Source organism: Achroia grisella, unplaced genomic scaffold (assembly GCF_030625045.1).
Source record: "Achroia grisella isolate CSIRO2021 unplaced genomic scaffold, CSIRO_AGI_Agris_v1 utg504, whole genome shotgun sequence".
NCBI classification, from domain to species: Eukaryota; Metazoa; Arthropoda; class Insecta; order Lepidoptera; family Pyralidae; genus Achroia; species Achroia grisella.
Window position 1 is genome coordinate 79,706 of NW_026712899.1, and position 16,800 is coordinate 96,505.

General features: G+C 37.8%; 1 protein-coding gene across 2 annotated transcripts in view; it reads right to left on the minus strand.

The window, feature by feature from the left end:
* Nucleotides 1–1,911: 1,911 nt before the first annotated feature.
* Nucleotides 1,912–16,800, minus strand: part of LOC131846209 (ATP-binding cassette subfamily G member 4-like) — a 61,057-nt gene continuing 46,168 nt past the window's right edge. For both annotated transcript variants that reach the window (XM_059195458.1, XM_059195457.1), the window contains 9 exons: nucleotides 14,156–14,345; nucleotides 10,539–10,863; nucleotides 8,342–8,483; nucleotides 7,351–7,562; nucleotides 5,733–6,071; nucleotides 4,529–4,629; nucleotides 3,855–4,010; nucleotides 2,786–2,971; nucleotides 1,912–2,380 (listed from right to left, as the gene is read on the minus strand). In XM_059195458.1, coding sequence (XP_059051441.1) covers nucleotides 2,222–2,380; nucleotides 2,786–2,971; nucleotides 3,855–4,010; nucleotides 4,529–4,629; nucleotides 5,733–6,071; nucleotides 7,351–7,562; nucleotides 8,342–8,483; nucleotides 10,539–10,863; nucleotides 14,156–14,345 — 1,810 coding nt within the window. In that variant the 3' untranslated portion in view covers nucleotides 1,912–2,221. The remainder of the gene's footprint in view (nucleotides 2,381–2,785; nucleotides 2,972–3,854; nucleotides 4,011–4,528; nucleotides 4,630–5,732; nucleotides 6,072–7,350; nucleotides 7,563–8,341; nucleotides 8,484–10,538; nucleotides 10,864–14,155; nucleotides 14,346–16,800) is intronic.

Genomic DNA, 16,800 nt, shown 5'->3' on the forward strand with positions numbered 1-16,800 from the left:
TTCAATTCGCATCAAAGTAAAGTTAAAAACATATTGTGTTAGTGATATATGTTCCAGTGTTTGTTATAATTATTAGTTGTAATATAAATATATAAAAATAAACAATCCAAATAATTTCAAAATTACTTATAACCGCTGGTTCAGAATAAACAATGGAATTTATTTGACTTTTTATTTAATACCATCGGCCACGCGTTGCTTTGGCTGACAGTTTCTTTATATATAAAAATAATTTGCAATAATATTGCGACTAAAGATTGAATACCTCAAATTCAATTTTTAGTCGCAAATTTTTTCCTCATTTGCCGTAAGTGAACCGGTACTATGAATGTGTTAACAAGTTTATTAAAAAATGTTAATATATATAAGATTCTCGTGTCACAGTTTTCTATACTACTAGCAGATTCTCGAAATTTTGTGCGCGTTGAGTAGGTCTGAGAATCGGCCATCTATTTTTCTTCAATGTTAACTAAATTTTTTTTATATTATTGCTGGGACTATATATTAATAAAGATATCTTATATACTTTATTTAAAAGAGCAGCACACAAGTTTCTTGCTCATTCTTCTTGTGGTATCTTCATTTGGATCAACTCATCTGCATTCCATAATGTGCCAATCAAATTTGACTATTAAAAAAATCGATTCATTAAGTTTATTTGAATAAAGATTATTTCTATCTATTTCTTCATCGCGGACAAACGTCACAGACACGTATTTTTAAATATAAAGATGTAAATCAATAATTCAAAGGTTTCGTTTGTTTAATTAACAGAGAATTTTTACGATATTTCTCGCAATAGCCTCTATCTTGTCTCTTTCCTTTGATGGAAAATGATAAATATTGCCTATAAAAACATGAATCATGGACATCATAAAAATTTATTTCCGAGACTTGTGGTTTCCATCACGCGATAGATCTTACAGAGTTACATGATCCTCAATTATCACAAGTTTTAACAAAATTCAAAAAGAATTTTGCCAATATAAAAAAGGTCCAAAAGCACTTTTAATATAAAGTGCTTTAACAAAAAAGATTTTTAATACAAAATGGAAATAAGTATATTGTATTTCATATAATATAAAAATAAATTTACTATTATTATTTAGAAAGTTTCGATGACGGAATGAATTGCTTTTTTTACGGCAAAATAAAAAAAAAACAAATATGAATTTTATAAACTGTTTATTACAAAATGAAATATTACAAAACATCATAAAATCTATATATATTAACATCTAACCACAATATTGGACCATATAAATTCATCTAACAAATAAAAATAACTAAGTACAAATAGAAATTACCATGATCCCTGATTAGTCTAATTCAAATGACAGGGACGGCGGCGGTGGCCGTCCGCGCCGTCCGAGGCGTGTGGCGTTACATAAGGCAAGCCCGTGAGGCAAGACACGTGACCAAACACTCCACTAGCGGCACCATCGCTAAATAAATACATCAGATCTTTTAGCAATATAACATTGTTCGACATTTTGGCCAGTTTCAGTTCTTTTTTTACATAAATTAACAATATACAGTGATATGAGACAGTGTTAACGTTCTATTGTAAAGTAAGGCCACTCGTTTAATTGTATAATTTATAAATCTGTCGTCTTCATTACTTAATACAGAATATATCGTCCGTCACTAATGAAAATTAATTCGTTGCAAATGTACCATATCACATAGTTATCACATATACAGTTTGTAATCAGGAATGGTTAACATTATAACCGGAGCGATGCCACACTGTTACGATTACGAGTGTGACCTCCGAATGGGTGATGATGATGAATTAACTGCGACGATGATCACGGCTATGTACATACAATACACAATGTCAGGAGTCCGTCCACAAGTTTGTGACTACAACATATCTACAGGCGTCGCTTGTAAATCGCGACACTTCAGTGAGCGACTACAGTTTCATTACAATTGTCATGTTTTCAATTACAACGTCCCGCAACTCGCCGCGATTTTATAATTCAAGGACGCAGTAAATCCTATTTATTCGAATTAGCGTCGACTATCACAATGACTGCGAATATACGTGACATTTAACTACCGCCACGGCCGCGACCCTCCCACACCGGCGTGTCGTGCTAGTGTATATGTTTGGTGTGAAACAGTCGCTACCGTGAACCTTAAAACATAGAACCTGTCTTTGTTTTTAGTCTTATATGATACATTATGAATATAAATAGAGCGGCCGGTGTGGCGTCTATCTGGTGGACTTGAGCTTCCAGCGCAGGAACAGGAAGGCCGATATACGCAGCACCACGAAGATGAGGCACAGCGCGGCGATGTCCAGCGCGAAGTCCGCCTCCAGCATGTCCAGCTCCTCCAGGGTCGTCGTCGGGTTCTTGAAGTGACAGTATACCTGCACCAAACACAATACAAACAATGAGTTTCAGTGGTTATTTAATTTAAAAATTAATCTGTATATGTTCTGGGTGTTTTCTTTGTATATTATGCATGTATTTACAAAAAGAATATCACTTATCTAGTACCTATTTCACAAGCTCTGCTCACCTTGGGGCTAGATGGCGTTGTGTTAATTGTTCAGGGATATTATTATTATTTTTGTAATCGTTTACAAGCTCATTTCAAACGAATAAGAGCTGAGTTTTTTGTCAGTTCGAAAGCACTCCGAACAGACGGTAGATTTGACATATCATAAGAGTTTATAACTGACCTACATTAATAAAGATATCCTAGTAGGCTTCATTTGGTGGAGTAGGTCGGAGAGGCGAGTGTGTGTTTGTCTGTGTGTGTGGGGGCCCACCTGGTGGCACTGCAGCTTGGCTCTGTCGAAGGAGTACGTGGCGAGTGCTGTGCCCTCGAACCCGTAGCGGATATACGAGAGGTAGGTGATCCAGCGGAGGTAGCGCGGGATGGCGTTGAACGACACGAAGAACCCGCTGAACAGCAGGAACGGCACTGACATCACCGGCGCCAGGAACACACCGTTCTGTTGTACACACATCACGTGTTATTAATACAAATGATCCAGCTCGAAGGACCAAACATGGGTTAAGCAGGGTGGCGGAGCCACTAAGTGTTGGTCTTGTTGCTTTGCTATATTAAATGACGGAAATTTATGTTATTACGTTTTGTTGTAAAAATTGTGACGTTAATCACGTATTGATGGTCGGTGATTGAGTTATTTTTATAATACTATGGTTGCTAACAAGCATGTGGTAGTTTTTTAACACAGAATTTTTAATACGCTTACTTATTAAATTCTAATTATTTAAATATACGCCGCTTACAATTAAGAATCCTGCTTGATTAGCTTCCATAAAAACCTATTTGTGTTTTCCTGATTGTGTTAACCTGTTTTCTTGATTAAATGTGGAGTGGCCTTCTTTAGAGGTTACCACCCTGTGTATTCGTAGGTAACGGTGGCCGGTGATTACACGTGCCGGCTGCGATCATGAGAATTGAAAGGAGATGGCAACACGCTACAACATTCTGCAACACGGTATAACGCGCTGCAACACACCAGAACACGTTGCAAGACGTTACAACACGCTACGTGTCGGCAGCAAACGCGACTGTGAGTCGGGCGCCGACAACGTGCATTACGACGCTTATGTCACGTCACAATTAACTCATCTTCATATTTCTACAGTGGAAATTGTGTTTTTATTTCATACTACGATAGTGGCAAGATGGTAAACGGTTACCGTAGCCCATGGACGCGCCTGAGACAGCTGGAGTGTCATGTGCGTTCCCGGCCTATAAGAAACTTCATTTCCCCCTTCTTGGAAAACCTCGGTTTTCTTGAATCATGTAAACGAATTTAAATCAAAAGAATGAATGAGAATGTCCACAAGTTGGGTGGTGAGTACCTGCACGCTCATGGCGGCGCCCACCACGAGGCCGACACTCTGCGCCACGAACGAGATCAGCAAACACGACGACAGGAACATCGCGAACCGCGCCCACTCCGCCGGCTGAGACGTCAGCAGGTACACGATCACCACGTACACCACGCAGAACACGGCCTGCACACACACACACACACACACACACACATCAGTTACCACCGACCGGCTTATTTATATGAGTTTTAAAAAATATAATAATTAAACTATATATGTTGTTCAATATATAGGTTAATTATTTGACAGCCTCGGTGGTCTAGTGGTTTACCACATCGTTTTACTATCCGATGGTCGCGGGTTCGATTCCTCGCACGGCACAAACATTTGTATTCATCAGTATGATTGTTTGTATCGGTCTGGGTGTTTTTATGTATAATGTGTATGTATTTATGAAAAAAAATATCTATGTATTTGTATCAGTTATCTAGTACCCATAACACAAGCTTTAGCTAGCTTAACTTGGGTCTAGATTGGATTGGATCTAGGGAGAACTAGGGCGCTGTGTGAATTGTCCTGAGATTATTATCATTAATTCAATATTTATCTCTGATTGGCATCCATATCTTACAATGACCAGTCAATAGCCTATTACCACATGAAAAACAGTGGGATGTAAATATAACAAAACTGATATAGACCTGGAACGGTATGTCAGAGACGGTGATGGCCAGGTAGTAGGAGCGGAGCGAGTACCAGCGGTTGAAGTGCTCCTTCACCAGCACAGGCATCTCTAGAGGAACTGTAAACATACAACACACGATTTGAACTATTGAAACAATAACAAATAACGGGGCACATACGCCAGAATAACAGTTACTTCAAAATAAGTGTAATTTTATTAGTATTAATAAAATACAATAAAATCTTAATAAACGTGAAGGTTTGTGAGTATGGATGCTTATTACTCTTTCATGCAAAAACTATTGAACGGATTTTGATGGAACTTTACAGTAATATAGCTTATGCATCAGAATAACATATAGGCTATATTTTGTATTGAAATTTAACGCAAGTGAAACCGCGGGCACAGCTAGTCAAATGTTTAAATGTTGTTTAAATGTTCAAAACTAGTAAATGTTTTTTAGTTAAGTACGTTGATTAACCAACTATAAGCGTATAAGTTACATAAACAAACTTTATCCTAGATTAACTCACTAACCCTATATATATACATGACTGTTATATTGAATTTCTTTATTAATTTATTATGGTATAACAAAACATTATACCTAATAATTAGATTTACCATTTAAGAATTATAGTAGTCGGGTTTTCGGGCAGGCTGGTCATATAGAGACATATAAAACTATAGTATAATAGCTTCAACAATATCAGTCACCTTCAGAAATAAACTGAATAAAACCGAAGTTAGAAACGAAAATAGATTTCCGTGTGTAGGAAAAAATCAAAGCCATTGTATTTTTTTTTAATTACGCAATGTGGTAAAACCACGATTTCTTTTTTTTCTCTTCTTTTGACTCCGGCGGTTTCTGTTGCCATTAGCCATTACGTATTTCTTATTACATATGCTCACAATCTACATCAGGGGTTCCCAAACTTATTTTGTCTACTGCCCACTTTGAGAATAAGTTATTTTGTAGCGCCCCCATTTTTTCACCTACTTAAAAATCACTACAAGTTCAAATTTAATTAATCAATTATTGTGGGCTATATTAGCGGTGAATAAACTTAATTCTTTTTTCTGGGGCTCTCAACGCTCCCCTTTAGGCCTGCAGCGCTCACAAGGGGGCGTTATCGCCCACTTTGGGAAAGGCTCGTCTACATGATTGCAAGATGGACAAAGAAAAAAAAACTACTAATAGTAAACAGCGTGTCACTCACAGCTGAGGATGGTGATGGTCATGGAGGTGTACATGAGGAACAGCATGTTGAAGAAGAGGAACCCGAGGTTGGACAGCACTTTGCTGCCGTCGTCGCCGATGTCGTAGTAGAGCGCGCCGATCAGGAACCCCACCAGGATGTGAGCGAACAGCCGCAGGTACATCAGCGTCCAGTCGCGCTTGCTGAACAGCAGCGTCCGCTTCAGCACCACCCAGAACTGGCGCAGCTCAGACGTCGCGTACCGTGGGGCTCTGCCCCCCTCGTCTCCCAGCAGCGCCACCGCTGCGTTGTCCTGCTTCTCCAGCTCCACCTTCTCTACCTGCACCACCAGACCCTCGCCTGCAACCAGAGACGCTATGGTTAGTAAACTTTTATTATTCAACCTCCATAGAGGACGTCAATTTCGTTGACCAAGGATACTTAGTACATCGTAATCCTAATTCTATTTATTTGTGTCAAATATAAATATGCAATAAGATTAAATCAGTCGTAGTGATAAGAGCAGACCAGTCCCTACAAGCAGCACTCGTTCACGAGTATGACAGATGATCCAGCCATCACTGCGCTCGACCATATTTTAGGGAGCCCAATGACCCGGATGAAATGAAGCTAAAGTATATTATTGTACTTAGTGGTATATTAAATATATAAGAATATGGTTAATTTATTAAACGAACATAAAAACTAACACTGTGTAGCGGATGTATGAAGCAACGACATCTAGTATACATTTCCGAAACTTCTAATACTAAATTATTATCGTGAAGATACCCTAATGTCCTGCTAAGAAAGTATTTTGATTAATTCCACCTTCAAGGGGATAAAATAGGGGATGAAAGTTTGAATGAAACTTCGTCAATTTTAAACCAATCGGGCTGAGACTTTGCATGCATAAAACCACTATAACGTAGGCATTCCCTAAGAAAGGATTTTGATAAATTCCACCCCTAAGGGGATAAAATAACGGATGATGCAGGAAGTAAATCTATTAGTTTGAACCTATCAGTACCCAATGAAACGAATAAATTAAGACGAACAAAATAATCTTTAGTTCTTTAGGCTACTTTTATTTTAGAAAAATAAAGTTAAATTCCACGCGGACGAAGTAGCGGGATCAGCTAGTCTGTAATATGCCATTGGACGTGTATATTGAAATAACCATAGATTATCGAGTGACGCGAGTGTAAGCAACTAAAGAAACCGTATAATTACTTGGCTATGAATTTATAATTATCTAATGGTATAAATGAATAATTAGTGAACAGGAAACGTCGCGTCGCTGCTGACGGACCTTTGGCCTCGTTTATCTGACGCATTCGCATTCTCAAGTTCACATTGTATTTACGCGATTCTAATTATTTTCGACTCAATGATGGCACATACATCTATACATATAAATAAAATTGGTGTGTCTGTTTATAATATTTAAATAACGGTTTTTACTACAAGCATATGAATATAAATACGGTACATACACTAAAATAACAATTTTTATCTGTCTGTCTGTTTGTTTCGACTAATCTTTGAAATGTCTGGACCGATTTTGACGGGACCTTTCTTAGCAGGTAGCTGAGAGAGAGATAGAGATAGAGAGAGAGAGAGATGATGTGTATGTCACCTTTCCCCTTGGCGAGTTCAGCGGCGGCGTACTGCAGGATGCCGTTCCGCAGGTTGCCGTGTCCGTTCCCGTCGGCGGCGGAGGGCTCGTCCCTGAACTTGTCCTGCAAGTTTGCGAGCTCATTCTTGTTCAGCTCCGGCTTCAGCGACTGCTCCATGTCCTTCTTGTTGTTGTAGTCGGGCACCTTCGACGCCGGGAATGGCTTCCCATTCCTGCACCCAGAACCAACACATACTCACATTTATATGTTTGGACAAAACTTCTGCGTAGGTTTATTGCCATTCCTACCACGCACCAACACATTCTCACGTTTATATGTTTGGACAAAACTTCTGCGTAGATTTATACATTATATACCATTATAATGCGTATAATATGAAAGTGTGTCTGTCTATCTGTTTGTTACCTTCCTCACAAGTAAACGTCTGATCGAACTTTAATGACATTTGATAAGAGGCTTTAAGAGGACGATCATAGCATCTTTTTTCCCATAAAATATTGAAGAAGGGGTGAAAGTTTGTGCAGACACGTGTTAGTTTTAACAATACACCGTCGTATCACACAAAGTACACCTGAATTAATTATAATATTATGAATTGTAATTTTAAAAGCAATTGAATATAATCGTTATAGAGATATTACATTTTATACATACTGAGAGGCACCAGATTTGACTTACCAAGGTAAGTAAAACAATTATACATATTATAGATTAAGTTTTTCTGTTTCAAACCTCATAACTTTAATCAAGATTTTTAACTATCTATATTCTTTTAGGCTGAGTCTACTCAAAACTGCTTCTAAATGAAGTATTAAATTTTATTACTCATTCATCAGAAACCACACAAATCGTGTAGGAAAAGACAAGATCTAAAATACTATATATTAGTAACTTATGTAGTGAATATAGTTTTGTCAGCTAGCATAGTGTAATAGGTTGCATGGAGTGCGTGAAGTGTTTATATAATTATGTCGTATGTGTGGTACGTGCCTGATGTCGTTCTTGCCGTTGTCGATGGCTCGCACGAGTGTGCCGGTGTGGTCGCCGTACTCGCCGCACGACACCTCGATGATGAACGACGCCGGGTTGTGGTACGACGGACACTGCAGCGACAGGCTGCCCAGCCAGTCCACTGCACACATACAGACAGACACATTGTATCAACAACATATTTTGAACAAAACACGACACCGTCCTCGACGGCGAAGACGACGACCTCAACCAGACAATACAACGCAATCAACCACGTTCTCCACACTGACGCATCGTCGATCGATCCCACGACTATTCAAACGGGGATCGAAATTATAACGGCCTGAAGTGGGTTTCGAACCCCTAACAGTGCCCTCAGATTAAAGTCGTATATATCAGGCAGGGGTTGGCTTTCAACCGCTTCATAAGTCCTTCCTTTGGTTTGGAATGCCATCTGCACTCGCCTCCTATGTTTACGATGTTTTTTTTTAATATTTACTATTATTACTATTAATTACTATTACTATTATTAATATATTACTGTTAATAAAAAATAAAGAAAGGGAAGGTAATTTTAAGATACAATAACAACATCTTATGTCAATATGAGCTTGTATCCCTAAGATTATCAAATCAAAAGTAATCATGTGGGACATTTTAGCCGGTTATCTGCGTGTACACATGTCATAACCAAAATTAATAATAAATAGATACGTTTATGTATTACACATCGATCAGGCGGGTCAGATGGTAGAATGCACGTTTTTGTCCGTTGATTTCACGCTACGATTAGCTTTAATTGCACATCTGCTATTGTGGTATCGTTGCAGCGACCACTCGTTACGCAAATCACTTACCGGCTTCCTTGACTGCGTTAATTACTGCTACATTTAAAACAATACTACATTTTATACAAGCGCCGGGCGCCCTACGATCGTGACGACTTTGTAACTTCTTGATACATTTCATTTAATGTTAGACATAGACACTTATATAATGTAACTAACCCGGCTTTGAAACAAAAGGAAATCAGTTGAGTCACTCGCCAGTTGTTCTCAATTGAATCTGAATACTGAACTGGACGGTAGGGAAAAATATTAATACAAAAAACTTGACCATCATCAGTGGTTAAAATGTCCTACTTGAATAAATGACTTTTGATTTGATATGGTGGTAATCAAGCACACCGCTCATGCTGGTAAACAGTTACCGTAGTCGACACCCGAAACACCAGGGCCGTCACGTGCGCGTTGCCGACCCTTTAACAACCACAATATTGTGGTTGTTGAAGGGTGTCGCATCTTCAGGAGAGGATTAACTTTATTGAAAAGAGAGCCAAATGTAGGGTTTTTTTTGGGTTTCTTTTTCTTTTTTCTTATGACAGTTTCAAAATATGTGGAACGTGAACCTTTTTTATCTTCAGGATGACAAAATAACAAAGTGGGGTTAGTTACTCATCGGTTATCATCCCGAGAATTAAAGGGTTGTAGGATGTGGTTACAGATTGCATTTATACTCCGCAGTAACGCGGAATGACTCATAGACACGGGTCAAATAAAGATAAGCGTAAACATCATGTCACAATATTAAATAGTACTTTTTTATAGGTTTTATATATTATGTTAAACCAAGCGTATTGAGCATTAGACGACCTCGGTGGTTTAGCGGTCCAGCACACCGCTTTACGACCGATGGTTGCGGGTTCGATTCCTCGCACGGCACAAACATTTGTATTCATGAGATTGTTTGTATCGGTCTGGTTGTTTCCTATATATAATATGTACGTATTTACAATAAAAAATCTATGTATTATATATGTATCAGTATCTATCAGTCACATGTCTGATTCGTGCCAGGAATCGAACCCAGGACCATGGGCGAAAAGGGGACTGTTAGTAATGTGGACTAATAACCCCATTACTAGCAAACTAGCAATGTACGTCCACGCGGTACCCCTGGAAACCATCGTGATAAATTCATGGTGAATTTACCACTGACTAACTGACCTAATCTCATGCTCATCTTATCATGCTCCACTGGTGCCCCGCCAGCGTAAACCGCTAGCGCAGGCGGGTGCACCATTCCATTACCATCCACAAGAAAAAAAACCCGCGACCATCAAATGTAAAAACAGCACGCTAAACCACTACACCACCAGGACCTCAAGACTAGATTGATGATGATAGATCACGAAAATAAGTGATGCGTGTCTCACCCAGCTGTCCGGTGCTGCCTTGATAGACGCACTGTCCGTCTGCGAGCGTGTACAGCTGGTCGAACATCTCGAACAGTCGCGCCGACGGCTGATGGATGGTGCAGATGATGGTCCTCCCGCCCCTCGCCAGGTCCTTCAGCAGCGAAATGCACTGGAAGCACGACGAGCTGTCCAGGCCCGACGTAGGCTCGTCGAAGAACATGATTGGCGGATTGTTCACCAGCTCCAGCGCGATCGAGAGCCGCTTCTTCTGTCCGCCGGACAGGTTGGACGTCATCGTCTTCTGGTGTTCCAGGAGACTGAGCGTGTCCAGGATTTCGTGGATCTGAAATTCAAATATATTAATTCAATGTGGTATATATAAAAAAAGGAAAGGTGAGGTCTTGTATGAAATTTTATATATCATGTATTTGTCCAATACCAATACATGATATATAAAGTGCTTAAATTAAGTTTATTTGAATAAATGATTTTCTATTCTATTCTATTCTATTCTATTTATATATCATGTATTTGTCCAATACCAATACATGATATATAAAATTCTTCTTCTTTTTTATGTACATTTTTTTAATATCTTCCTAATATTTCAAAACGAGAAATTTTCTAAGTATGGATGGATGAATTCTTTATTCACAATTACAGACACATAACATACATGAGATACAGAAAAAACACGAATTAATAAAAGAAATGTAGGTGACTTTATGTGCCGCAAAAGTGAAAAGGCAGCCAACTCAGCATAATGCTACAGATAACTCTGCAGCGCTGATATTCTGTTGGCTCCTTACTTATACCACAGATAACTTACTTATACTAATTACAATTACAATTTGATGAAACTTTATAGTACTATAGTTTATACATCAGAATAACATATATATATGCTATAATTTTAAAATATATTATGTGATTTGGGAGAAATATAATGATAAATATCAAGAAAGTGATGTTATTCATTTTAGTGAGTTACAAAGTTTAAGGTAGGTCGCCATCTTGTTGGCTGTTCCAGTCATAAAAACAAAGTGTGTTGTATACAATTGCATTGTTTGCTAATTGTAAATTCATTGTTTAGATAACAGAATGAAATAAAAGTAGTGATGGAGATATACGGTACGGGTTGACCCCGGGTCGCCTGTCACTATATACGGTACAACTATATCTACGAAATATATCCAACAATATTGTAAGTTCATCGCACCGGTGTAATAATAATAATAATAATAATAAATCTCCATCCTCATCATTTATCATTTATACTGTCATTGTTTGGTGATTTTTATCCGCAAATGATAAGTCTATTACCCCACCAAAGGGAGATATATAATATATATATATGAAAAAAAAAACAACAATAATATTATTTAAATTTTTTGGTATTGGTAATCTTTTCTCTTTTAGCATGCTGTTAAGTTTGGTCACCTTTCTATTTCAATGGAATCAAGAGGTCCACAATATATTTATTTACAACCGCGAGTGCGAGCGCTGTGTCAACTGTGTAAGTGTAAGTACAATAGCTTTACACATTACACATTTTACAATTGACACACTCTCACTTGATGTGTACAGACGGCCACCGCTCTTGTCCACCTTCATCATCATTACATAGTATAAAACAAACTCGCTGTCGCTGTCTGTCCGTACCTATATAGGCTTGAATCTTTAAAATTACGCAAGGGATTCTGAAGCGTTTTTTTTTAATAGTTAGAGCGATTCTAGAGGAAGGTTTATATGTACAACACATCGAGGGGGTCGAGTCAAATCTCATTTAATCTTACGTTGGAGAGAGGTCACGATATTTATCACGATTTTTTCTTATTGACACCAAAAAATATATTCTATTTTGGTCCATTTAATCCAGACTGTACATGCTTATTACACTTATAACTCTCAGCAATATTGATTGCTAGTCTTAACTAGTCGTAACTAAAAGCACGAAGCATTTTTTTTTCTTTTTACAATAACAATCCAACGCGTTTACGTAAGAAACTCACATTTTGAAAAATCTCACGTGAGATTAGGGGATTGGGAGAGAGGGTTGAATAAAATCTCACGACATCTCACCAGGGGAGGAGGGACGGACAAAAAATTAAAAAAAACACCCTCTCCCCGCCCCCTTATACAACTCCGAATACCACAGTGATACAAGGCCTGTGTATGGCTAAGTTAGTCCAAACTTTGAAGAAATGGCCAGCATCCAATCGAACTAGCGAGGATTCGATTCCTTGCACAGTACAAACAATTGTATTCACAAGTTTGTATTGGTCTGGGTGTTTACTATGTATTTAAAAAAATGTATTTATATATATCAGTTGTCATATAATTGAGTGTAATACCCATAAAAACAATTCTGGGTAACCAGGTGACGTTGAATTATCTTGAGTTTTTATTAATTTAGTAACAGTGACGAGAGTAGATATGTCCCTAAAAGTGGCACATGTTCTCGAGCATGACAAATCAGAATCGGCTGGCTTGCTCTTTTGTCATAACTTGTGATTTTTTTATAACACAGGGGACAAATGAGCATGCGGCTCACTTGATTGTAAGTAATTACCGCCGCCCATGAGCACCCGCAACACCAGGGGAAGTGCAAGTACGTTGTCGGCCTTTTAAAAAGGAATAAGCTCTTTTCTTGACGGTTTCAATATCGTATCGGGTCGGAAATACCATTGCTGGAAAGTGATTCCACAATGTGGTTGTGCGTGGCAAAAAGTTTCTAGAAAACCGCACTGTGGAGGACCGCCATTCATCCAGATGATCAGGATGGTATTTTAATTTCTGGCGGGTGGTACGTTGGTGAAACTCAGCAGTTGGTATTAACTTGTGGTGTTTCTAATTTGTTGTTACTTAACTCTAATATCCATATTCTGTTTTATGTGTTGTGTTCATTGTTTTTTTTATTATTTATATAAAAACATTAATGTTGTTTCTATAAAAATGATATGATATTTTTTCCTCATTTGCTTTAAGTGAGCCGGTACTACGAATGTGCCGTTTATAGTTTCAAGGAAAATTAAATGCTATTAAAAAGTGTTAATGTATATATATTAATAAAGATATCTTATATACTAGCAGATCTAGCAGACCCGGCCACGGGTGCTGTGGCTAGGATTCTTGAATAAAATAGTATTGCGATTATAAATTGAGCTGTAAGCTAAAAATAACCAAGTTACTCCTTATTACATCAGCTATCTGCTAAAAAAGTCCCGTCAAAATAGGTTGAGCCATTTCAGAGATTAGCCGGAACACACAGACAGACAAAAATGGTAAAAAATTTTATTTTGGTGTATGTACGGTATTTATGCATGTAGTAAAAACGGTTATTTCAATATTACAAACAGACACACCAGTTTTATTTATATGTATAGATTAAACTGTTGCTGTAACTAAGGTTCTTGAATAAAATAATATTGCGACTATACATAAATTGAGATGTAAGCTATCCTATCTTTCAAGTTGGACCAAATTGCACACAATGTGTCAATCAAATTTGCAATCGGTTTAGTAGTTCCGGAGTCCATCGCGGACAAACAACGTGACACGTAATTTTTATATATAAAGACATGTAAGTACATAAATTTAAGAAGTGGCACTAAGTTGGTATGATAGCAACGTACCATTTCTTCTTTGACTGTCCTGGAGGTGGTGCTGGGCAACTTGAGCGAGGTGGCCACCTCCATGGCCTCCTCCACGGTGAGGTTCCCGTGGAGCTGGTTGTCCTGCATGATGTAGCAGGACATCTTGCGGAAGCTGGACAGGTTCCGCTCCATGCCGTTCACTGTGATGCTGCCTTCCATTCCAGAGGTCCTGACAACAAATAAATACAATTAGTAACATATATAAGGGGTCGTTCAAGGGTCACTATGGGGGGGGGGGGGGGGGGGGGTCTTTGATTTCCTTATTTTGGATGACATGGGGGGTAGAGGAGTCTAGATGATTACGTCATCGGTCGTATTGACTTTTTTAGGCAAATGGCAACCCTCACATTGTCATTGTTAAAAAAATAATACATTAATCGAAAAATGTTTACGTAAGCATGAGGGGAGGGGGTAAGAGCTTTCTTTACTTTTGCTGACAAGGGGGTTGGGTGTAAATAACTGTACTAAATCTGCTTATGTAATACTCCCCTAATCTAACAATATCAAAATTATTAAATGACGAGATTTCTTTTAGACTTATTTCACTTTTATAGGCACATTGTCTCCAATGGTTATAATAAGACTTGAAGCAAAAACTTTGTACCTCTTTTTACGAAAATTACGCGAATGAAATTATATGCAATTTAATACACTTATTGTCTATATATAGAGAAAGAGAGAAAAATTATATTTTTTCTAATTATGCCTAAAAAATCATTAAATCAATAAAAACACATTACACACACTATCTACATGGTATTTGTAATGTGCTTTTTTTATTTGAACACACGCATTACAAGTATAATCTTTGACAATATAACCTTAATAATGTTCAAACTTATAATTTAAATTATTTATGGTCATATTTCGACTACTAAGTGACCACTAGTCAATATAATTATTCTTCTAGTTTTTTAGTTCAATGTACTTATAGAGCTATATATATCTTGTGTTTACTATATATATATATTAGGTTTCCTATATATTGAAATAAAAAAAAAAACGTTTTATTAATAAAAAGAAAATGACATTATTCTACCTCTAAATATAATAAATGATATTTTAATCTCTAATTCAATTGGTCAATATGCAGGATAACTTGAGTTTAGGACGCAGCATGCAACGATCATATCTGCTCATATCTAACGTATATGTATTTATAGTATACTAGCTGTCCCGGCAAACGTTGTTTTGCCTTAAAATAAAAAAAAAATTAGGGTTTAGGGTTGACCCCTAACATTTAGGGGGATGAAAAATAGATATTGGCCGATTCTCAGACCTACTCAATACGCTCACAAAATTTCATGAGAATCGGTCAAGCCGTTTCGGAGGAGTATGGGAACGAAAACTGTGACACGAGAATTTTATATATAAGATAAATTTATATAGCATTACGTACAGCGAGAAGGCTGGCCTTATATTAAAAAAATACCTATATAGTGAACAATAAATTAGACATAAAAATTCAGTGTTGATCATTATCATATGTGGTCAAGGACGGTAGACTCTCTACCGGTTTGTTGGTACCGTACCACCGTACTATCCACTCTGCACCTCGTTGGCTGTTGCACACATGTTGATTTGGAAACCGGTCAAGCGTGAGTCAATACTAACACATTTGGTATCTTCATTCATTTCTATAACAATCAATGAAACCAACTCGGATGGTGACTATGTTCACAATCTCAATATATATTGCAGGCCGCAGTGGTCGTTTTAGCAAGCCGCTTTGCATTCGACGGTCGCGGGTTCGATTCCTTACAGGGCGCAAAACATTTGTATTTATAAATATGATTGTTTGTATATATCCCTGGATATTTCAATTAGTCCTAGTCAACACCATCCAGTCCCAAACTAAGCAGAAGTTGTGTTATTGATACTAGACCACTGATATAAATATTTAAATGTAGTTTGTATGATTGTTTGTTACTCTACCGCGCAAAAAATAGGGAACGGATTTTGATGAAAATTTACAGTAATATAGCTTACGCATCAGAATAACAATGGCTATATTTAATATTGAAATATAACGCGAGTAACACCGCGGGCACAGCTAGTTATTATCTAAGAAATTAAGGGCACTTTTACATTACCTTATTTAGATTGCATTTTAGAGTCGTCAAAGCAGAATAGAGAATAAAGCAATCAGTTTTGTATTACAAAGGTAGCTTCATAACTATTATACATTATATATTTAATCACTTGACCTGTCCGTGTCACTAAATATACGTGTATTTGGGTCTTTGGAATTTCCCATGGGAATGGAAGATAACTGTTTGCGGCTGTTGTCACGTATTTTCCTTAACTCCATATAAAGGCTCAATATGTCACTGCGCAGACTAATTCGTTAGTTAAACTATACTCTATACTCTATAGTAGCTCATCGTGTATTTATGGTTTATTTTTTTCAACCACTCTAATCACACAATTCACCGGACGATAGGGGGCGAGAGCAGGTGGCACTCCAAACCAAAGGAAGGACTTACGGAGCGGCTGACTGAGGGCACCGCTAGGGGTTCGAACCTCGGATCAGGAAGTCGTAATTTCGATCCCTCCGTTTGAATCGGGCGGGGGATCGATCGGAGGAGGTATGTATGGTGCAGTGATTGACTGGATTATTTTCT